Source organism: Gastrolobium bilobum, unplaced genomic scaffold (genome assembly GCF_033153095.1).
Source record: "Gastrolobium bilobum isolate Gb01-03AN ecotype WA unplaced genomic scaffold, APGP_CSIRO_Gbil_v1 utg9052, whole genome shotgun sequence".
NCBI lineage: Eukaryota > Viridiplantae > Streptophyta > Magnoliopsida > Fabales > Fabaceae > Gastrolobium > Gastrolobium bilobum.
The window spans coordinates 230,041-254,136 of record NW_026897360.1 but is presented as its reverse complement, the minus strand read 5'-3'; the positions used below and the strand labels follow the sequence as shown (position 1 = coordinate 254,136).

At 34.6% G+C, this 24,096-nt stretch overlaps 4 protein-coding genes across 5 annotated transcripts; 2 read left to right on the top strand and 2 right to left on the bottom strand.

Moving 5' to 3' along the window:
* Positions 1–1,527: 1,527 nt before the first annotated feature.
* LOC133306248 (photosystem I chlorophyll a/b-binding protein 6, chloroplastic) lies at positions 1,528–3,838 on the top strand. The gene is made up of 5 exons (XM_061506537.1): positions 1,528–1,655; positions 1,750–1,920; positions 2,673–2,710; positions 2,799–3,313; positions 3,610–3,838. The coding sequence occupies exons 1-5, from the start codon at positions 1,609–1,611 to the stop codon at positions 3,625–3,627; spliced, it is 789 nt and encodes a 262-aa protein (XP_061362521.1). The 5' UTR covers positions 1,528–1,608; the 3' UTR covers positions 3,628–3,838.
* Positions 3,839–5,843: 2,005 nt separating this feature from the next.
* On the top strand, positions 5,844–8,742 carry LOC133306241 (pollen receptor-like kinase 3; the record flags this gene model as incomplete). The annotated part of the gene is made up of 2 exons (XM_061506528.1): positions 5,844–7,110; positions 7,736–8,742. Coding segments are annotated over 2 exons (1,833 nt in total), but the record flags the coding sequence as incomplete, so codon positions are not given.
* A 1,576-nt stretch (positions 8,743–10,318) lies between these two features.
* Positions 10,319–16,104, bottom strand: LOC133306252 (sm-like protein LSM1B). Of its 2 annotated transcripts, none has more exons than XM_061506545.1 (6): positions 15,958–16,104; positions 15,574–15,656; positions 14,499–14,567; positions 14,281–14,396; positions 14,121–14,183; positions 10,319–10,898 (listed from the first exon to the last, which is right to left on the bottom strand). In XM_061506545.1, the coding sequence occupies exons 2-6, from the start codon at positions 15,632–15,634 to the stop codon at positions 10,821–10,823; spliced, it is 387 nt and encodes a 128-aa protein (XP_061362529.1). In that variant the 5' UTR covers positions 15,635–15,656; positions 15,958–16,104; the 3' UTR covers positions 10,319–10,820. The 2 variants fall into 2 exon arrangements, with proteins under 2 accessions (XP_061362529.1, XP_061362531.1); XM_061506547.1 differs by having other exon boundaries at positions 14,281–14,378.
* Positions 16,105–19,325: 3,221 nt separating this feature from the next.
* On the bottom strand, positions 19,326–20,423 carry LOC133306240 (protein DEEPER ROOTING 1-like; the record flags this gene model as incomplete). Its single annotated transcript, XM_061506527.1, has 3 exons — positions 20,277–20,423; positions 20,104–20,176; positions 19,326–19,591 (listed from the first exon to the last, which is right to left on the bottom strand). Coding segments are annotated over exons 1-3 (345 nt in total), but the record flags the coding sequence as incomplete, so codon positions are not given.
* Between the last annotated feature and the right edge of the window lie 3,673 nt (positions 20,424–24,096).

Here is a 24,096-nt window from a genome sequence, read left to right as displayed (position 1 = left end):
TCACATGAATTAAGTGATTAATAAAAAGCATAGGAATATAAGTGATTCAAAGTAATACTATAGAAATTTTTTGATTTAGTTTTTATTCTATAACGCTAATTATTTTTTGGGCGAGTTAGATCCTCCGTAATTTTACAATTAGGTGGGAAAATGGTAAGCATAAATACAAATTAATCTTGAGTCAAACAATGAGAAATTTATTTAACCCTAACACCAAAAAAGTGATTCAAACTCTACTCTTTATTGCTAATTATTTCTAGAAATGCATAATTCTAACGCAAATCAAACGTCCCTTTTTGCGGTACCATGACGGTATCATCTATGAGCATATGGATTATGGATTCGGTGAGCTGGCGGGGGGTTCCTTTCTACACACATACAATACAACTAATCCCTCTCAAATTCTAATATTATGTCAATTCTCAACTAACACATTTATATCAATCCACTAATCCTAAACTCATCAAGAGCACCATTTGCATATCAGCAACTTCTTTCAATAATTTATAGTCCCTGCATCATGACGCAAATATCATTTCATCAATCACCAACATCACTAATTTTTAACATAAAATCTGCAACTTTTTTATTTATTTATTTATAATCATCTTGTATTCGATCACCAATAAGTGCTGATTAATTAAGATTCGAATATGGTACGACCACAAAGAGAACAAAACTCTTTCTACCAAATTTTAACATTTTCAGTATATTTGACTATAACTAATGAACTCGTTTATCAAGGTAGTGTTTGGTTGGGGAGAAGTGAAAATTTTGCTGGCAAAGTACATGTGGGAATCTGATGAAACCACGTTTGGTTGAAGCTTTTCGGTAGATTTGCCCATCAATTAGCTTTGCCTAGCAAATCAGGAAGACAAGCAAAAAACGGGTTTATGTACTATTGAGGAAGCCGTCAAAACAGGTGGAATTGCTGTGAAAATCAGATAAATGAAAAAGGTGATGAAGGCATGACAACTTTACCCCTCCTTCTTTTGTGGTTCGAAGGTTGTAATAAAACCAAGGTGTTTTTACAAGGATAGTTTTGTAATTTCATTAAGTTTTCCCATCAATATTTTATCTTCAACCAAACACACATTTAGAAATTTAATTCAATTTTCCTGGTAAAATTTTGCCCAACTAAACAACTTTTTTAAAACTTTCCTATCTAACTCACTTTCCCTGCAGATCCCTAGTATTTACATTTCCTAGTATTAAAAAATTTCTCCCCAACCAAACAATACCCAAATATACTTTGATTTTCTTTGTGGGAAAGTATAGAACTTATCCTCGACCAAACATAATGAATTTCACATTGGGCCCAGAACTGGATTTTACAAATTAAATTATTCCCTGGGCTTAATTCTGTTATCCCAGCCCAAATCATTTTTTTTTTTTCAAATTGGCTTAATTCACATTTTCTTTTCAAATGCAAGCATATCCTGGGCACGTGTCAATTTCAAATACCATTGGTCCATCCTTTGCATATTTTCATTCAAAGCAGAAAATCACAAGTTATACATCATCCAGATAAAGTAGATAAAGTGTTAGAAAAACTGAAACGGGACCTTTGTTCCATTCCAACCAAACATTTCTGCCATTCTCTGATTCATGGCTTTAGCCATTTCCTCCACTGCATTGTCAAGCCTTCCAAACAGGTCAGTTACTTTTATATATGCTCAACCACTTGCACTATTTTATAAAAGCTCATTCCGGTGCTTCTTAAACTTTATACTTTCTGTTTGGATTTAGAGAAACACGTCAAAAGGTTTTCCCAGAAAGGACAGCCACATGTTTGACCATAACGAGAAGAACAACCATTACACATGCAACGAAAGGAGTGTCAGACGTGTGTCAACCACTTCCTCCAGATAGACCATTGTGGTTCCCTGGTAGTTCACCTCCTCCGTGGCTTGATGGCAGGTAAACCAGTTTTGTTAGAGAAATAGTCTGATATCAAACCATTAATGTGTGGCAACAATTTCAATTTTTGAGTTGAATTGGTGTTTTATATAATTATAACTAAGGGTACAATTTTCAACACATTCAATCTATTTTCAAATTCGTGTTCTAATAAACTGACAAAGATATTTGGGTTGTGCCGTTTGTCAACTTGCAAACACGAAATTAATCATTTTAATCTTCTTAGACGTTATTCATGTCGTGTAGTGTAGTAAACAAGTTATTCTGTCTTGTCGTATCATGTCAAATCCGCATAATAAACAATACATTTTGAACTTGACAGATTATTTGTGTCATGTATGTCATGTCAACTCATATAATAAGTGACAAACTTTGAGAATCTCGATCCATAAAATAAGCGCGGTGTTTATGTCGAAGGTTTTAATCCAAATTCAAATTTGCTTCGCATTGTGTCAACCTGGATTGGGACATCTAATTGTAACCAAGTGGTCATTATTTCAATCCTCACATGAATGTGTTAGAGGAATATAATATCCACATTGATGATCTTATATTAATATCTCTAATGCTTTCTATACATTTCTCAAAATCACAGTTTCAATTTTTTTCTGTGAATATAAGGTTTTATAAATAAAAAATGGTCTAAAGAAGAAAAAAGAATTGAGAATGTAATCGGCCTGTGCTTACAACTAAATGCCAGAGTATATTATCAAACACTTTGGATTAATTGTCTAATTTTCTACCTATTGCAGTCTTCCCGGTGATTTTGGTTTTGACCCTCTTGGATTAGGTAACTGTTAATTTCTTTTACTATGTACTTCAAAATGGTTCAGTTTATGAGGTTGTAGATAATTAACCTATGTGGTAACTTTGGTCAGGGTCTGATCCAGAGTTGCTTAAATGGTTTGCTCAGGCAGAGCTAATGCATGCTAGATGGGCAATGCTTGGAGTGTCTGGAATTCTCATTCCGGAATTGCTTGAAATGGATGGTTATGTTAAGAACTTCTCTTGGTATGATGCTGGTGCTCGAGAGTACTTTACAGATCCCACAACCTTGTTTTTTGTACAGTTACTCTTGATGGGTTGGGTTGAGGGTCGAAGATGGGCTGATATGGTTAACCCAGGTTGTGTTGACATTGAGCCTAAATTGCCAAATAGGCCTAACCCAAAGCCTGATGTTGGTTACCCTGGTGGGTTGTGGTTTGACCCCATGATGTGGGGACGAGGGTCCCCTGAGCCAGTCATGGTGTTGAGGACCAAGGAGATCAAGAATGGTCGTCTTGCAATGCTTGCTTTTGTTGGATTTTGGTTCCAAGCTATTTATACTGGTGAAGGCCCCATTGAAAATTTGATGGCACACATTGCTGATCCTGGTCACTGCAACATTTTCTCGGTAATGTTTATTAGTCTATTCTTATTGGAAATTCAAAAATGAGAGTTAAGTAATTAAGTCTCACATAAGTAATAAATATATAAGTAAGAACAACATATAGTCTTAATGTCATTAAGTTTTTTGGATTGAGATGTTGTGTCACAATGCATGACAATCCCTTTCCCAATTCACTGTCTATTTGTGTTGGTCATATAGCATTGAGTATAAGCCATAACAATTTTCACTTTAGACAAGTTATATTATATGTATGGATGATGAGGATGTTAGTGACAAAAGTTCTCACATATGCAATGCAGGCATTCACATCGCGGTAGTACTGTGGTTTGAAGAAAGGAAGATATGCATCCGGAATGAACATGCATTGTGCTGTAGTCACCAGTAATGTCTTTTATTTACTTCATTAAACGTATAATGTGTTTCCAGTACGAGCTTTACAATTGACACAAGGTTTTGATTCTTTTAAACAAAACGAAATTACTATTGTTTTTTCTATCATTTAAACTATAATCAGCGAAGTTTCACATATGGTATGGATCTTTCTTTTAGATGCTGCATCAAGTAGCAAACCTCACTCCCTCTCTGAGATTCATAATTGGTTGAAACATAAAAACTTACAAGGCTCACCTAGACACAACCAAAAAATATTAAAAAGAAGTCTAGTTGGTATTAGAATAAAGATCTTGAATCTAAATTTGGGGATTATTTTTTTTCATAGATAACTTCTCTTATGTTGAGAGAAAAATAAAATGGGATCCACTAATTAAAAAAAAAGAAAAAAGAAAAAAGAAAAAGGAGGCACAATTTTCTATGTGAGAGTAATGTTTTAAAATTTCGGACCAGTCAACTCAGTCGAGGTATTAGATCATTGGTTCAACCGGATTTACTGTTCGCATATTAGCAAAACATAAACAAATATATTACTTATATTAAAAATTCACATAAGAAAACTATCAATGGGCTTTAAAAAATAAATTGGTTCTCAATGATAGCAGATATTATATACTTCTAATAGTAGACCATATCTTAATATTAAATTAAAATTGCAATGTAAGCTAAATGTACCTCTCATGCTTTGACATAACGCATATAAATTAAATCATGATAACAAATAGTAGGCATGAAATATACACTAAGAAGAAAATGTTCAATGTTGAGATGAGACCATCAATGTTTATCTTCACTTAACTTCTTGAGATCATTATAAGATGCAACTAACTTACACAAAAGAAATGCACTAATCCAAAATTCCTCGTTATTTTCACCTAACTTTATAATTATATTTACCACAAAATATGAGCATGATTTAATTCAAGAGTTCTCAGTAACCAAAAAAATAAAGATTTACCAAAAAAGAAAAAAAGAGGGCTAACCGGTCTAAATTGGGTTTCGTTTAACCCACCGAGTCATTGAGACTCGGCCGGGTCAATTGGTCCAAACTGAGTTGATTGCAAAATCGATTCAAATAACTGCTCGAACTGGGGAACCCACTGGGTCACCAAGACTCGGTCAGTACGAGTCAGTATTTAAAACACTAAACATGAGACTATAATTTCCCTTTAAATTTTGGAGAAAACGAGTCTCATATCATATAAGATAATTTCTCTTTTGTAAACAAAAAACATATAGGGCCCACCTATTTAAAAAAAAAACTCAAGGCACATTTTTTGATGAGTGTGTAAGAGGTATATTTCTTTTGACGTAACATGATAAAAATATGGGAAATACACATGTTATGTAACATAATAGAAAACCAATTTTCTACACAAACAAACTTTGGTGGGACCCATCGTGAAAAAAGAAATGAAAAAAAGAAAAGAAATATTGACACAATATTCTATGGAGAAGCCATAATGCTTTTTCTTATCATGTTAGATGATAGAAATATTGGCCAGTTAAATTTTATAAGCTGCCCAAATAAAAAACATATATATAATATAAAACTTTGAAGTTGGAACATGTATGATATATCTGCTCTGTTTTTAAACAACACAAAAAAAAAAAAGTTGACATTAAAAAAAGCGGCAGAAAATGAGAAAAATGTTCGGATGGAGCATAGTAAGGAGTCCATGCATGGCAATGGCATTCCGGAAATGCAGCATTGCATTGCATGAAGCAGGAAATGCAGCTATATCAACTCCAAAAGAATCGGAATCAATTGAAAGGAGAGGCACCTTCATTTTATTGCAACCTCTATTCTTAGAACCCAATGGTATTTCTGGCTAAACACCATCATCACCACACCAATCCCCCTCTCTCCAAAACACTAAACACAAACACACCCCCTCTCACATCCAAAACCAACAACGATGTCACACCACCTCTCTTTTCCTACTACTTCCCATTTCCAACAAAACAACAACAAAAAACATCATCAACAAAAACAAAAAACAACAACCACCTTAATCTCTCCGAGCAGCGGGCCATTTCAATCCTTTGCGTGCAAGCAATGGCCGCCGCCGCCGCTGCCGCTGCCGCCACAACTATTCTCTCACATCTCTTTCTCCTCTCACTCTCTCTCTCTTCTCCTTCTCTCTACGCCGCCGCCGCCGCCGCACCATCGGAGAGCCAGTCCCTCCTCAGGCTCAAACAATCCTTCACAAACGCTGACCGAGCCTTAGCTTCGTGGATCCCGAACGTGTCCCCTTGCTCAGGAACTTGGGTCGGCGTCGTTTGCTTCAACAACATCATCACCGGTTTGCACCTCTCCGACTTAGGACTCTCCGGCAAGATCGACGTCGAAGCTCTCGCCGAGATTCGTGGCCTCCGAACCCTCAGCTTCGTCAACAACTCATTCTCAGGACCCATTCCAGAATTCAACAAACTTGGCACAATCAAATCGCTCTTGTTAACACAAAACCAATTCTCTGGTCCCATTCCTTCAGATTTCTTCTCCCATTTAGGTTCCTTAAAGAAAGTGTGGCTCTCAGGTAACACCTTCTCAGGTAACATACCCGTTTCGTTAACACAACTCGACCTTCTCAAAGAGCTTCACCTCGAATATAACCAATTCTCAGGGCCTATACCAAACCTCAAACAAGACATAAGATCCTTCGATGTTTCAAACAACAAGTTAGAAGGTCCAATCCCTGAAAGCTTGTCCAAGTATGGTGCTGTTTCTTTCTCTGGGAATGAAGGGCTTTGTGGGAAGCCTCTTGAGAAGCCTTGTGATGGTTCTTCTTCTTCTTCTTCTTATTATACGCTTCCTAACAGTACTGATAATGACAGTGGTTACGGTTCGGGTTGGGCTGTGAAGGTGATTGTGATTCTCGTTCTTGCTGCTGTTGCTGCGGTTATTTTCTTGTTTGTTAAGTCGAGGCAGCGTAGGAATAATTTCAGCATTATTAGCAGGTCGAGTAGTGTGGATGAGGTTGTGCAGGTGCATGTGCCTAGTATTAAACAACATTCATCGGAACCTATCAGCAGAAAGGGTGGTGGAGAATCGAGAAAAGGGCACTCGCATTCGAAGAGTGGTGGAATGGGGGATATTGTGATGGTCAATGATGAAAAGGGTGTGTTTGGTTTGCAGGATTTGATGAAGGCTGCTGCTGAGGTTCTGGGAAATGGTGGGTTGGGTTCTGCTTATAAAGCTGCCATGGCTAATGGGTTGTCTGTGGTGGTGAAGAGGATGAGGGAGATGAATAAAATTGGAAGAGATGTGTTTGATGCTGAGATGAGACAGTTTGGGAGGATCAGACACCGCAATATTTTGAGTCCTTTGGCTTACCATTACCGCAAGGAGGAGAAGCTTTTTGTTACAGAGTACATGCCCAAAGGAAGCTTGTTATACGTCTTGCATGGTATTGTTCTTTTCATGTTTGTTTCATCTCTTGTGGGTGGGAATGGGATTTGATAGAGCACACCTTTATTTAGGTATGTTTTATGGGACGATCCTCACATGTCACCTAATTAGAAAAAAATAACTTTTAATTTATCTATGGATGGCTTAGATTGTATTACATGAGGAGGTAATGTGACATGAGAGAATCCTATTTTCCATAATGGAAAAGAAAATCTCGATACAATTGGTGTTGTCACCTTGCTAGCTGAGGTCATAGGTTCACAGGTTTTATTCATGTAATTAGCCCTTTTGCAAGAGCGAGCCTTGGAGCAGCAGTAAAGTTGTTCTTTGTGATCAAAAGGTCACCGGTTCGGGGTTTAAAAATGACTTCTTTGTAAAAAATGCAAGGGTAAGGCTGCGCCACAATCGATTCCCATCCCTACCCTTGCAAGTCAAGGGGAGAGCCTTTAATTAGCCATTTTGCAAATGTAAGATAAGGTTGACTTACAGAATGGGTCTGACCTTTCCATGGACTTGCTCATAGCCAGAGCCTTATAGCATCTAATAATTTAACCTTGTTAAACATTGGGGTTTCAATATATATTATATATGATGACAAGGAATGTATCATTATGTTTTATCAGGTGATAGAGGAATATGCCATGCTGATCTGAATTGGCCTACCCGTTTGAAGATTGTTAAGGGAATTGCAAGAGGGTTGGGATTCCTTTACACTGAATTTTCAACCTACGATCTGCCCCATGGAAACCTCAAATCTAGCAATGTTTTACTAAGTGATGATTACGAGCCTCTCTTAAGTGACTTTGCCTTTCATCCACTGATCAACCCCAATGTTGCCGTGCAGGCAATGTTTGCCTATAAATCCCCAGATTATTTACAGTGGCAGAAAGTTTCACAGAAGACTGATGTTTTTTGCTTTGGAATCATCATTCTTGAAATCATTACTGGGAAATTCCCTTCTCAGTATCACAGCAATGGCAAGGGTGGGACTGATGTTGTGCAATGGGTCCTCACAGCAATTTCTGAGAGAAGAGAAGCAGAATTGATTGATCCTGAGTTAGAAAATAACAACTCATTCAATCAGATGCTGGAACTTCTCCAAATTGGGGCTGCTTGCACAGAAAGCAACCCTGATCAAAGACTAAACATGAAGGAAGCCATTAGAAGGATAGAGGAGTTACAGGTTTAAAGATTGTGTTAATAAGCTAGCTTAGTTCAAGTTTCTTTGGTAGGTGATCAGAATTTCAGGCTTGGGAAATATTGCAGTACAACATCTTAATCCAACCATTGGTAATTTTCATGAATGATCTTCTGAGAGCATAGCAGTAAGCAGTGATTTTGTGCAAGAGAAACATAGATGGCAGATAAGAATGGAAGAAAGGACAAGAAGGTAGAAAGGGAGAAGGATTGGATAACTTCATATATATTGTCCTTTTGAAAGAACAAAATGTCATAGTCCAAGCTGAACCTCTTTCTGCTGATATCAGCTCTTGCAAAGTATGTGCAATTCTTATACATAAAACCATTTTAGGACAACATCCCTACAATTTGTAAAGACCTACATTTTAGTTGTGAAAAGTATATACTTCTAGGATTTTTCCAGTTTTCCTCTTATTATGTCTATCAAATACAAGGGATTGCTTCTGTTTCACTCTCAATTGTTTTTGTGTAAAAATATTATTGTTTTATATTAGGCAATACAACTTGCTTTATGAAATATCCAATTTCAAAGGCTCTTTTCTTTTCTCTTTATTTATTTCATTTGTTATGGCATTATTGGATATTAATTGGGGAAGGAGAGTTAGCATTACAAGTTCTTGGTACAGCGATGAGAAAAGAAGAAGCAAAAAACAGAACAAGAACAAGAAAATAGAACCAGAAGGGACTGTAGACCCTCATGTTCCCCTCACTTATAGCATCAATCAATGAGAATAGCCCACACTAGTTATGTGGGTTCTCAGTTTAATAACATTTTTATTGTTGTAACTAATGTGGCGTATATTAATTAATATCTAGTCTCTAGTGAACAATTTGGTTATTGTCCCTCCATTTCCTTAAGGTTCCTTGCTTGTTGACTCAAGCAACCAGAAAGATGGACACCAAGTTAAGGATTGGCAAAAGAAACAATTAACCAAACAAAATTTCTCACTTAAGTTGAACCAAACAACAAATGACTGAACCTTCTATTTTATTTTATTTTTTAATTCAATTTTATTACAATTGCTTGCTTACTCTGTGAGCTGGTTCACCAATACTCTAACTGAGTCCATTTGTTTTAATGAATTAAAATAGTGTCACACTCGCAGACAGAATTTAGGCAAATGCAGGTTAAGGCTGGACTCCAGCAATACAGAATGATGTCAGAGAATTTGAGGGTTTCTATGATTGGACTTTTAAGGTGCATGTGATATAGGGATATAGATAAATTAGTCCTTTCTCTATTTTATAATATCCTGCATGGGTGAATAAAATGTGTATCTTATTTTAGAAATTGAATAACTTCTAACGAATTGAATTGTGGTTTAACAAATAAGAGCGTTAAGGAAAGTATTGTTACAGTACTAAAAGTTAATGGAATGACATAACTGAAGCAAGCTGCGTATCTCAAATAAAAGAAGTGTTCAATCTTTGAATAGAACCTATAGACCCATATCATTTTGGAGAAATAGAAATATAATGTTATAAGAAAGTGTTTAGGTTATGTTATAGAGATAGAGATTATAGAATCCATATTTTTTTATTTTTGAAAACAAGTGTGAATCCCACAATTTCTATCTCTATAACATAACCTAAACATTTTTCTACAACATTATCCTTCTTTTTCCCATCATTTTGCTCCATATGTAAAAGTAGTTAAAATCTTAAAGCAAACCATACTCATACAGGACATAAATCTATTACTATCCTAACCCCTTTCAACTTAGTTACCACACACCCAAAAGAAAAAGGAAAAAAAAAAAATTATAGTTCAATATCTTATTAGTGCATGTTTCATTTAGATAATTTTTAAGAAAAACTCACTTTTTTCCCCCTTCAGTAGTTATAAAAGGTTTAAGCTTCAGCTATTTTAATCACACTATAACCAGTTCCTTTGAAACCCAGTAGGGTATTTTAAACACAATAAAATAATTTAATCACACATTATTATTAAAAGCATTAAGAAACTTTTATCCTTTAAATTTATTATACAACATTGAACTGGTATAAGAAACACTTAAAGGAAGCAGCAGCGGTACTTGATAAAAGACAAATAACTATGCCATGCATATAACAACCAAGATACAATGGTTACTCTACTGTTGCAGAAAGCACAAACTAAAAACAAAAACAATATTCTGAAGAAGGCATTACAAATGAGCACAAACAATGAAAATCATCATCTTCACCATATCTGATTTTCTAAAACCAAACTAGAATTTAAGAGCTCAATAACATGCCCCCAAATGCATTAGCACAAAATCCACATGCAACAACAGGGCATGACAACTGTTGGTTGCTCTCTAGAGAAGCCAAAAGATCAATTTTTTTCTTGACCCCTGCTACAAAAAGATTTTAGCTGTCAAGTATTCTGTCTGGTATCTTGCTAGTTTCACAGAAGACAAATGCCCATCTATCATACTTATTCTTCCACCCACTATCCAACTTCAGTCACAGCTGCATTAAAATTTGCAGATGGGACCAACTTGATTATAAAGATGGCAGTAGGTTCTAATCAAAATCAAGGAATTCCATCCTTTTTCTCATGGTGCCCTTTAGATCAGAAGCATCCCTTTCTGCTTTTTGAGCCTGAAGAGTGAAGCAAATGAAATAAAATTAATGAACGTGCAACATAAAACAATGATGGACAAACTTGTCACCATATTATTTGCCAAATAGGAGCACAGGGTCCCTTTTTCTGGTTGGAGAACGGATGGGAGAAGAATTAAAGGCACACAATCAATAAAAGAGACGAGAGAAATTATGGTACAGGAATTTAAATTTTGAAGTGCCACATTCAGGTAGTGTTGGTAGATGTGTAAGACCGAACGGAATAGAACATATGGGTTTTGTTCTATATTTGGTGCATTTTAAAATTAGAATAAAATAGGACATGCAGTTAAAAAGAGATACATTTTGGTTCTAGAAAAAGAGATGGTACCAAGAAAAGAACAGAACAGTTGCATTCCATTCAGTTCTATGCATGCACCAAACACTACCTTTAGGATTACATGCCCCCCTCACAAATCAATTTTTCAACCAATCAAAAACAAAATCAGAAATCTGATTCATGTTTCCAGTAAAAACAAATTGTTAGTAGGAATTCTCAATCATGTATGGCAGCTTATATTTCTACTTTATATGCAATATTGTTAGCAGAACATCAAATTGCTTCCAGCCTTGTTTTTTGCTACAAAAGAATAATTCATTAAGAGAGGAAATAATAGAAAAGAGGAGGATCACGAAACCTCCCAAGTCCCTTTGCATAATAGACATAGAAACGCCCTTAAAAAGTCCATGAGCAGAGAAAACCACAAGGAAGCTAAGAAAACAAACTTGTCACATAAAAGTAATTTTTTTTTGTAATGTTACGTTTGAAAAATTTGCCGAATTACTAATTTTGAACCATTTTAACACTGTAGAATTAATAGGCTACACTGGATTTATTTCTTGGTTTGTCCATATGGAAATCACCAAATGGACTAGTGATTTTTTTTATGCAGATTTCCAGTAGCATTGATGATTTTCCACCATCCAAATTATCTTCCACATTCAAGGACTCACAAGGCAGCTTTTTCTCATTTTTTCTCCTCTGTGCCTAATCTATTGTAAGCAAACAAATATCTTCAAAATAATACGACATAGAAAAAAAACACAAAGCTTCCCACTATGTCATTCTATTTTTCAGTCCTGCAATTTGTAATGATTGGAATTTGGGTCCTAGAATATGAAAAAAAAAAATCTGTACATATAGGAATAGTATGTAATGCTGACCCTCAAAATACATCTTAGTTTGACCTTTTTTTTTCTTTTCCACTTCCTTTTTGGGGCTCATGCATATTGACGAAGTTCTATGGAAAGTATTCATAGCTATTTCTCTCTGCATAAATACAGTTTATTGCGGCAAATCCTATGGACATCCACCAATAAGGTTAGCTCAAATGCTACGAGCATAGTTAGCAGGTTTGCAATACTCTGGTATGATGTATGGGGTCCATCACTTCATCAAATTATGATCTCAAAACCTTTACACTACAAGTACCATGCAGGAATTGGTTAACAGTTCGCAGGATGATGAGCAAACCTGGTAACTATAGCTATTGGTGGGGTTGTGTTGGGATAGAGAGGTCATAGGTTCAATGACAATGGATCCTCTCATGTCACATAACATCACGTGAGATGATCTCAGTCGTCCATAAACAAATCAATGGTGATGAGATATGATAGAGAGAAAACGTTAGGATAGATAAAACACCGTTGATTTGTCTATAAATGGCTGAGATTGCATCACATGAAATCATGAGATATGAGAGTATCCATTCCCTAGGTTCAATACACTGTAAACCAATGAAAAAAATTCTTGTGGACCTTCCATTTTTCAATAATTTGAGAGGTTGGTGATTTTTACATGCTTCCCTCCTTTTTGTTTGTGGTGTATACAGCGCCTTCAGTCATTAATGGTTACATAAGTAAATAAGAGCCATCTTGAAGGAAAATTTTGAGAAGACACTTGTGGAGAATGGTGATTGCATTTGTTTTGCTCAGCCCATCTATAAGTGTAAATAACCGATTCAACCCAAAAGCTTACGCCGTTAAGCAAAGGCACATTGATGGTTTTATATTTTATATTATACTTCTAACACACACTCACACAACACATGCCCATCTACCTATGCTAAAAAATTACAAACTATTTTTAAATTTATTAGAAGAATGGGGACAACAAGGATCAAACTCAATATCACTTGGTCATAGAGACTCTCATACGTGAAGGCACTATTATTATTTTATATAATATTATTTCTTAACACAATCCTTACGCAAAAGCCTTATAGGATTGAAGCCTAGATGATTTACAGGCCCACCCCACCAAGAGCCCTTTTATTTGGATTTGAAAAATGAAAATTAAATCTTTATTAGAAGAATGGGGTGGTGAGAATTGAAATCTTTTATTGAAGAATTATTTTAACCCAAAAGTTTAAGTTGTTAGGTGAAGGCACATTATTAGTTTTATATTTTATATTATATTTCTAACAACAAGCAGGACAATGTTTCTGTCACTTGCCATTTCCCACCAGAATGCAGAAATGGTTAGCATCAAGTATTTGTTTAAATGCCAAAGGTAGATACTGCTATTTATAATTATGTTGAGATAAATAAGACTGACGAAGATTTAGCAGATGACTTTAACAGAAATTTCAAAGGGGAAGATGATCCCCAACGGCCCAACGTTTTGGATTCTTAGTAAGAAACTTCATTTTCTACTGAGAATCCTGGGAAAACAAAAGACTTTAGTTTGAGGAAGGAAAATCTGGTGGCCTCATCTAATCATGTTAATGGCCTCTGACAAATGAGGAACCAGTAATAGTGCAGCAGGTGAATTTGAAAGATTTGGTAGATACACTTTACCAAATAATAGAAAAAATGGGGGGAGGGGGGGACCGTCTAGTGTTACCAGCAACTTGCATACGAAAAGCACCTGTTCACGTGGAAATTTCCCACTGAAAAAAAGAGTGAACTAGAGAGGCCAGCAGTTTCCACAACAAGCGAAAATGGCAATAATTACATTATTTGGGTCAATTAGCCATGTTCTCTTCACCACAGGTCCACAACCCAGCAATGTAAAAAATAAAATAAAAATAAAAAAAAGGAGAAAAAAGAAAGAAAGAAAGATGCATCAAAAGGTCCTTATATGCAAAATAGCCATTTGCATACAAGAATTAATTGATCCACGGGACGTCATATTTATTATGTTAAAATATGTGAGATAAATATCCAATTGTTTTATTATCAACTAGTTGATGGACTTACCTTTCTTATCTCAGCCTCTGGAACACACGTCATATGTGGCGGAAGCTCCTCCTTTCCCAAGTCCTATACCATTGATACAAAATTGCAAAATTATTTAGACTCCTTTGAGAAGTAGTTAACAGTACTCAACTGATATGAAATGATGTAGAACACATCATACCAGCTCTCCAATTAAGACAACGTTTTCCCCACGAATTACATATAGGCCTAAAGGGACATCACAATAAAGATCACCCACAATTACTCGTTCGCATGCACCTTCAAGAACAACATTAGCTGTACATGGTCATCACATCACATTGTCAGTTAATATTAGAAATAAACAATAATAATAATAGTGACTTCATAAAGAAGAATGCATGTCGGACCGATAGTTACCAAATTGATCAAATGAGCGTAATAATCCCAAAAGTTTTCGACCATCTCGTAACAGGACAAGAAGTTTTTCTGTGAAAAATACATATAATTTAGAAGAAAAACTTTACTATGTGTTGCCATATCTCATCATTCAGTTCAATGATTTCAATCTACATTTAACTGAAATTAAACATATAAGAACAAATAATATCACAACAGAAATGCTAGATAAAAAGCATGCAAACTGTAAACAGAAACGAAGTGCAGTGATTAACTTCCATCATTTTCGTGTAACAGAAGTGGGGTGAAAGCCCGCTAGTTAAATCCCAGATGCAGTGATCTAAAGCACTATTTATAGAGTTCAGTACTTCAATGAATGGCTGACAATTTGACATACACTAAGCTTGGCATAATTGATAGAATCCTCCCTAAACACACTGTTTCCCCCAGAGATGAAAACACAAAATACTCTCAGAAAATCATTTAGCCAGAATAGCAAAAAAAAAAAAAAAAAAAAGAATTCTTGCTGAAAGCTCTTTAAATAGTTTCACTTCTATCATTTTCTAAATTTATACTCGTTCACTGATCAAGTGGTTATAGAAGAATTTACTAAACAAGTGTTCAGATGAAGGAGAATTCTACAGAATCAAGGACTGGTCACCCTTTCCATTTTGGATACAACAAGGAGCCATTACCCCAACTATCGAAATCCCCACCCATTCCAACAACCTGCACTAACCCAGGCAGCTTAGCTAATCCTCCTTTCTTGATAAATATGTCTACTAGCCCTCATGCATAATAATATTTTTTCATCTTTGGTGAAAAGTTTCCATTATTCAATGCTTCTGTTCGTCCAATAATTCATCGCTTCATATTAAAGCATTAGCACCACAAAAATCTATAACGACTACAATGCACAATTGATGTACAAAAACCACAATGGAACAGAGAAATACAGTATATTGGGGGTTGGTGGGGGGTAATAAAAAAAAAAAAAAAAAAATTGAGGGCAAGTTACTCTCTCATCAGAAAAGAGTCGCATATGATAATTTGAACATGAAAATCATGAAAAACGAGGCGGAGAAAGAGATTATACTGTCTAGGTATGTAGCAAGCGAGGTGGATAGTAAGACATCATCAGGGGTAGCCCAAGACATTATGCTGATACTTGCGTGGCACCTGAAAAAGCAACCAACTTTGATCTAAAACCTCCTTCAAATTCAATGACATCCCAACCCCACAATCTCAAACACAAAACATTGCAAAATTTGTGACCTCTACATGCATTATTATCAGCTTCACTTCTCAAACCCCATAATTTAAACCAAAAAAAAAAAAAAAAAACTTTACCAAGAAAAAAAAGATAACCCTCTATTTTCCTCTCAATTTGAGAAGGGAAAGAAAAACAAGAAAAGAATTAATTCAAATAATATTTCACATTTTAAAGGAGTTAGGTTGGAACTTTTCGATCGGAACTTACGGGAAAGATAGATTGCTTCGTTCTTGTGGTTTCTCTCTCTTCCCTGTATGGTTTTATTTGAGTGAGAGAGAGAGAGTGACAGTGTGAAAACAAAGCTTCAGAGCCTCTCACTCCCTGTTTGACCTTTGATTTGAGGAGTTTGGTTTGCAAACTATGGATGATATTTGATTTTTCTATAATGTTGCCATTTTTGGTACAAAAGAAAAAATAAATACAAATACAAATAATAATAAATAGAGTAAAATTGAAAGTGGACCTCAATCCTGGATTATAAATTTACTCACCGAAAGTGTTTCATTGGCCCAATTTTTTTTTTGATGTAAAGAACTGTTATTCTATTTTTTTTTGAAAATATTTCAACTGGTTCATCGTTTCATTCGAGACGGATTCAAGATTAATGTTTTAAACTTCTCCCAAAGTAATCCAGGATTAAAGCTTTAACTTTTATTCTATTTTTTTAACGAATCGAAAGAAGAGTAGAATCTCAATAAAAAAAAAAAGCCACTAGGTTGTAAACATGAGTCCGAGACCAAGTCAAGCTGCTAAAATGGATTTGGTGATTTAGTAATTTGATATAAGTTAAATTATAAGTATGATCTAATTTATTTTAAAAAAAATATAAGGCTTAATCTCACCTATCAAGCCTTCAATAAAATATAATAAATGTCAATCCAAATAATTTCATCAAACAGACTTAAATATAAATTACTTTTAAATATCAACATAAACTAAATTAAAATTTAATTTTATAATAAAAAACCAATATAATTGATTTAATTGATTGTTTTTTATTTCAAATAACATAATTAAATTGCCAACATTTTGGGTTGTGATTTCAATTATTGTAGAAATTAAAGAGAAAATAATATATCTAGATGCATGCAAATAACACCCACAAGCCAAATAATATGTTATTTCTTTAATGAAAATTTTGGAAAGAAACAAAATTTGTCATGGGACAAAAAAGAGAGAGCAAGGATTATGGAGAATAAGGACGAAGTATCAGCTCTTAAGATGTCCACCAACCAACTTATATGATAATTTCCAAATAAAAAACAATTAAATAAATAAATAAATAACACACATAAACACATGACGAGCAAACAAGAACAAGATAATAGATACATATAACACCCATAAGTCAAATAAGTAATCAATCAGGTAGTAAGTCTAAACGTCTCTTTTTTTTTTTAAGAAAAATTTGAAAAGATGTAATTTTGTCAATGAGAAAAAAAGAGATAAAGAAATATGAAGAATGAGGACTCACTATCAGCAGCGAAAATCTTAAGAGTCAATGGTGAGTGATGGATGATTTGGAAGGGATGATATGTTGAGAACGAGAAAAAAATGTTGTAAATTTTGGTGGAGGAGGGAAGAGTGGCGGCCGTGAAAAAATATAGGGTTAAGAAAAATATATATTTGCTAAGTGAGAGAATATAGAAGATTGCGAAAAATAGTAAATTTAGAAAATATAAAATATTATTTTATTGAAAATAACAACATATCATTTTATTAAAAAATAATAAGATATTATTTTATTAATTTTATAAAATATTATTTATTACAAAATAAGAGTTGAACTTGGAGGCTTAGAGGTTAGATTTTCTAAAATAGGCTTATGATCTGATTTCTAAAGAGATTTTTTAATGAATTAAAATTTGTGCTATTTTTAAAACGGGTTAAGGCAAGACAAGTCGGGCGATAAACCCCTGACAAGCCGTCTGACCCATTTATATTTCTAAAATGTCACATTTGTCACTTTAATAATACACACGCTACCCCTTCAATTATTTTATACATATATAATACATTAATTAAATATCCCCTTTAATTACTTATGGTCCCCAAAGAGGGCCATAAGCCCATAACCTTCCTTTAACTTGAATTACTTATTGTTAATGTGTTTTGCATCTTTTGAAAAGTAGTTAAATTACTTACATTGTTGAGAAAGTAGTTAGATTAATTTTAGGGAAATGCATTTATCATGTTACATGACAAATGAATAGTTGTTATGTTAAGAAAAAGACAAATTATATAATATTAAAAAAATGAGAGGACACATTATTCAATGAATTTATCTTGTCTTTTTCTTAACATCACAACTATTCATTTGTCATGTAACATGACAAATGCATTCCCCTTAATTTTATATAGAAAACCGAGGTAGGTGGAACCGATTAATACTAAAATATTCAACATTATGAAACATTAATGCTGGCCCTTGCATTGCATATATATACGCTCTTTTCTTGCCATATTGTAGAAATATGCTTACATGGCTTTAACATGTAAAAGCTTCCTTTCAGTTTCTAGTGGAATTAACACTTTCTAGTAAAAGCTTCCTTCAAAGATTGAAAAGAAAAATAACTTATTGTTGAATTTATCTCTTTATTAGAAATATAGACATTAGGATAGTAAGAAACTGGATTATGCTTTCTGACATTCATGTGTTACAATGGTCCTAAAATCTAAACTTTTTCCCCAATTCAGCCTCCAGTTTGTCACCTTTCCTTGGCGTGGTTCTTACATTCAAAAGAGTAGGTACAATTCAACTTCCATTCTGTTTAAGCAATTATCTTCCATGAGCAGAGTTGAGCATCAATAATCAGTTAGAGTAGTACATGAGAAGAAGCCTTTTATATCTCAAGAACGATATCTGCTACCGCAAAATAGATATGTATTGTCAGAATAGCTTAGGCACAATCTTGCAAATCAAATAACTCAGACTTGAGTACATGAACTTAGGTACTATGTCAAACTAATGTATATGATTAATATACCATAAAAAAAATGAATAATGTGTAGAACTTACATTCAGAATCTGTCTTGACCCATTTACTTCCATTTTCTGTAGTAGTAGTAGTAAGTTCATCATCATCATAATCATCATCATCATCATCAGATTGAGGCATTAGTCTGCTATCTAGGTACTTCTTATGAAGCATTGTTGAACCTGAACCTTGGGGATATATCTTTTTGTGAAGTATTGCCCTCAAAATCTGTAATCACAAGCAAAGTAAGAGTAAGATAGTTTATAAAGAAGTTAATGGGGGTGAGAACACAGGCTTGTAAGGTTTCTCATCTACCTTCTCCATTCTGGACTCTGAGGAAAGTGGATCTTTGAAAATAGGACTATGTTGAAATCCACTTCTGCAAAGAAATATCTTCTTAAGAAGGAAAAAAAATGATTTCTTGCCAAATCCACTTTTTCTGCTATCCAAACAATGATCTTTTCCCCTGCTGTATGTTAATCTGTTGCTCGGGTAGAAATTACCATGGTTAATATTTGAGTCATCAGAAAATGTCTCATTTTCTTTTCCTTCAAGTTCCAAGCTTGAATGTTCATTGTTTAAACATTTGTTGATGAGATCATTGGAGTTTTCTTTTTGTTCTGCAGCCAAATTTGATTCCATAGGTCCCCGTAAATATATGTTCAATTCATTCTGAAGTTTTCCAACTTCTTCAAGCATGAACTCCTGTATACAATCCTGAAAGAAAGATGAATCCTCTGTAGTACTCTTAGTCCTATTACCAGATTCTTCTTTCAAATTGTTATTCCCAAACGTTCCAATTGCAAGGAATGCTTGAGGCCAGTCACTGAACTCTTGTTTGCAAGGTTCATGCAGCATATAATCTGTTGTAAAATAAAAATAAAAAATAAAAATTCAATTATCAAACTGACTTGGCTTAAAGAATGATATAAAGTATGTACCAAAAAAAAAAAAAAAAAAGAATGATATAAAGTAATATAAACACCATTCTTAGCAAACTCAAAAGTTGAAATGGATAAATATTTCAAGCACGTTAGAACATAAGCTAGTTGATTTATCAACTGAATTATAATTTCAAACTGATCCTTTTTGAAAACAGTACAAAAAGCTCAGGTGGCACGTTTCTTTTCCTGTAGAAATGAGGGAAGATTACCCAAAACCTTATTTCTGTGAACATTGTTTTGTTCTTGACTCTGTAAAGAGTAGTGTTTCATCATTATCTACATCTAGAAACAAAATTTATAGCCAATGTCATAATCAGGTCATACATTAAGCCATGTAAACTATGGCACAAAATGATCAAGAGACAAGGACTTACATATAGGTCTTGTCATTGGAGATTGATGCAAACAGAGAAAAAAAAAAGAAAGCTTACGAGTAGCTGAAATTAAGATTGGTTTCTTTTTCTCTTTGCTCCCGTTAAGCTTGTTTTGCATCCATTCAAAAATCTGCAAAAATGAAAAGGTAACCTTGCTTAAAAATTCAGAACTACAACTAATTGGCATAGAATAATAATATTAGCATTAAGAGAGAGCAATTCTTTCATACCTTCATTTTGGTGAATCTTCTTTAGGAGGTTCTTTAACTAAAATATATGGAAATTTTGCAAGGTAGTGCAGTGAAGTGTACAGTGCACAGATCTCGTAAGCCAAGTCCAGCAAGTGCTCAGCTGCAAAAGGCTTTAAATAGACTTGCTCTCACTCTCAGTGGTTCAAGTTCCCAAACAGTGACTTTTGCTACCTCTCGATTTCTCTATGTTGTCTTTTTATCATCCCTCTTCCCGACCATAATTTTTTTCTATTTCTTGTCTCGTCAACCCAGTCTTTTAAAACTCGGCTTCATTAAGGTAATAGGCTATTAAGTTATAACTAAATACTCTTTTTGCTCCGCATTCGCTTTAGTTCCTAGCAAATAAAAAAGTTATTTGTGGTTCTTAAAAACTTTAAAAAGAATCTATTTAGTTGAAATTGTGGTCCCTTACAAATTCAAAAAAGATCCACATTAGTCCAAAAGGACTAAAATGGATCCATTTTGAATTTCTTAGAGACCACAAATAGCTTTTTTATTTGCTAGGGACTAAAGCGGACATCGTGAAATTTGCTGAGGACCGAAAAAGGTATTTATTCTTAAGTTATTGGTTCAATTGTTTAATTAAATATATATTAAATTAAATAAAAAATATATATTATAAGATGCATTTTGACCAACAATAAAGGGTAGCCTAGTGATAAGTGATAACACTACTCACTCTCATAGGCTGAGATCAATTCTCAGCCACAGTCAAAAGTAGGATATTTTGTCCTAAATTTATATTAAATTGTATAATAAATATATTATAAGATACATTTTGATCAACAATTGAGGGTGATAACACTACTCACTCCCATAAGTTGTGTTAGATTCACGACCACTGTTAAAAGTGGAATATTAGTCTAATTTTTTAAAAATCAATTTAAGGGAGAAAACAACTTGACTCGCAAGTAACTGAGACTTGGCCGAGTCAACCAGTCGAAACCGATTCAACTACATGACCAATCCAATGGCCAGCTCGAATCGGTGCCCTCACTGGGTTACTCTACTCATTCCCATTGGTTGTGTTCGATTCTCAGCCACAGTTAAAAGTGAAATATTTTGTCCAATTTTTTAAAAATCGATTTAAGGGAGAACACAACTTTACCTTTGAGTCATTGAGACTCAGCTGAGTCAATTGCTCGAAATTGATTCAACAGGTAAAAATTGATTCAACTGCATGATAGGTCCAATGGTCAGCTCAAATTGGTGCCCTCATCAGATTACCGAAATCTGGATCGACCCGAGCGGTGGTTTTAAAACACTGCCTCAACCAGTTGATTTTTTTTATGGATTAAAAGGTAAAGAAATGTGACAGTAAAACCATCTTAGTGAAATTCAATCTCTAATAAAGAATCTAACCTTTGAGAGTGAGACCTAGTCATCCAATTCAGGGAATCTATGCTCTCAGTTACACACAAAATTTGAGAAGATTAATACCTTCTGCATTAGAGACTTGCTTTTCTCTTCTTTTTCTAGGGCTTTTTTTAGTTTATATATAAAAAAGATGGAAATAATATTTCTCATGTTATAAGAAATAAATTTGGACTTCTATACATACATAAAAATATGTGAGCCCCAAGTGGGGCTATATGAAGAGAAAAAAGAAAGAAAAAATATGAATATCACATATTTTTATGTGTGTATAGCAAATAAAATTATCTCTGAAAAAAATTAAACCCAAAGAAGACAGATTGCCCCGTTTCAAGTTCATAGCATGTCACTAGACTCAAACGCTTGTATGTTATATTAGAATTTTTACTTTTTAATTTATGTTACTGAAAAACAATATTTAAGCGTTGCCAATTAGAAATTGAGCTTGTTGTTTGTGTTTGAGTTTGTTTATATAATAACGTAGATAAGTTAGGCTAGTAGTGAACCAACCTAAATAATCATGTTAAAATATCAGATTTCTTGTTAAAAATGTAACAAATGACGTAACTTTTTTTAAATGATAACAAACAAGTAACGATTACGGGCTTTTTGACCCTTTTGTCCCTTATTAATTAATTAATAATCAATTTGCCCCTCCCCCAGAACTATCCACCATCCTGCCCCCATTTAGTCAATCAAGTTGCACTTTTAATCGACTAAATGGGCAAAATTCAAAAATCAAGAAACACGAATTTTAGTCGACTAAATACTCACCTTGATCGGCTACATGTCAAGCACCTTTAGTCGACTAAGGCCATTATTTAGTCGACTAAATATCGCATAAAACCCTATATCCAGACCTCTCTCGGTCTCATTTGCAATATCTTCGAAATCAAAACCCCTTTTTCTCTTGTTTGTCAGCTGTGATCCTTCCAATCACCCTTCCATTTCATCCCACAATCTCTAAAGCATAGTAATTGTGAAATCATTGTCATTTCCCTTATTTTCTGAATATGAACACGACAGTTCAGCCAAAACCCTAAGATGTGCTCCCTCCAACCACCTCACAATGTTAAAACCTTCTACTTCAAAAAATGATGTATCAAGTGATTTGGCCCCACATATGGGTCGGTTAGCAAAGTCACGGACAAATGAATCATGAACCACAGGGTCATGCTCGAACAAGTATCCGAATGGGAGGTCGACAGGAGCGGGCTCTTCATCTTGTGGCCTTGACGAAGACGGACGGTCTTGTCGTAGCTTCTTATGTCTCTCATTTCCCACGTTATCCGATCTTCTACGCCCAGCCATGGGAACAACGATACCTACAATGCAAGTGGAAACAATATCAATGGACAATAACAATATCAAAAAATTTTAAAATTCAATATAAAAAACTAAACCCTAACCCGAAAATAAAACATAAAACAAACCCTATACCTATACCCTACCATAAAAACAGGAACGTAGACCCTAAACCCAATCAAAAACAGCAACCCAAACCCAAACCCTAACCATAACATAAAAACAGAAACCCTACCCCTAAACCCAACTTAAAACAACAACCCTAACCCTAACCCATCACAGGAAAAACAATCCTATACCCTAACATAAAAACAGGAACCCTAACCCTACACCCCAAACAAAACAGCAGCCCTTACCCTAACCCTAACCCTAACCCTAAGCTACCACATCAACCCTAGTCAATTACCCTCACATCAAACTCAACACCCTACCCCTAACCTAAAGCCACAAAACCGCAAACAACCTTCTACCATAAACAAGAAATTTAAAAAAACAGAAACCAAAGCATGGAGAAAACAAAAAAAAACCTAAACCTAAAACCAAATGCAAGTCAGAAAACGTTACCTACAATGTCAATTTCGCAAGTTGTGAACCAATGATGCTTCAATCGGACCTTCAAGGGATGAGATTCGGACTTGGTTGAAGAGAGGGGTTCTTGGAGCGAAATTAGTCGACTAGGGTTTGAAAATAACCCCCTTTGCGAAATGGGGGGTTTTAAAAATCCTGATCCGCGATATTTAGTCGACTAAATAATGGCCTTAGTCGACTAAATGTGCTCGACATGTAGTCGATCAAGGTGAATATTTAGTCGACTAAAATTCATGTTTCTTGATTTCTGAATTTTGCCCATTTAGTCGATTAAAAGTGCAACTTGATCGACTAAATGGGGGCAGGATGATGGATAGTTCTGGGGGGCAAATTGGTTATTAATTAATTAATGAGGGGCAAAAGGGTCAAAAAGCCAACGATTACTATATATATATATATATATATATATATATAAGGAAATAAATAAATAAAACGACGTAGTTTTGGGGTGGCCGGAGATAAAATTATCTCAAGTTGCCGGAGAAATATTTTTCCCATATATATATATATATATATAAATTTATTTTCTTAT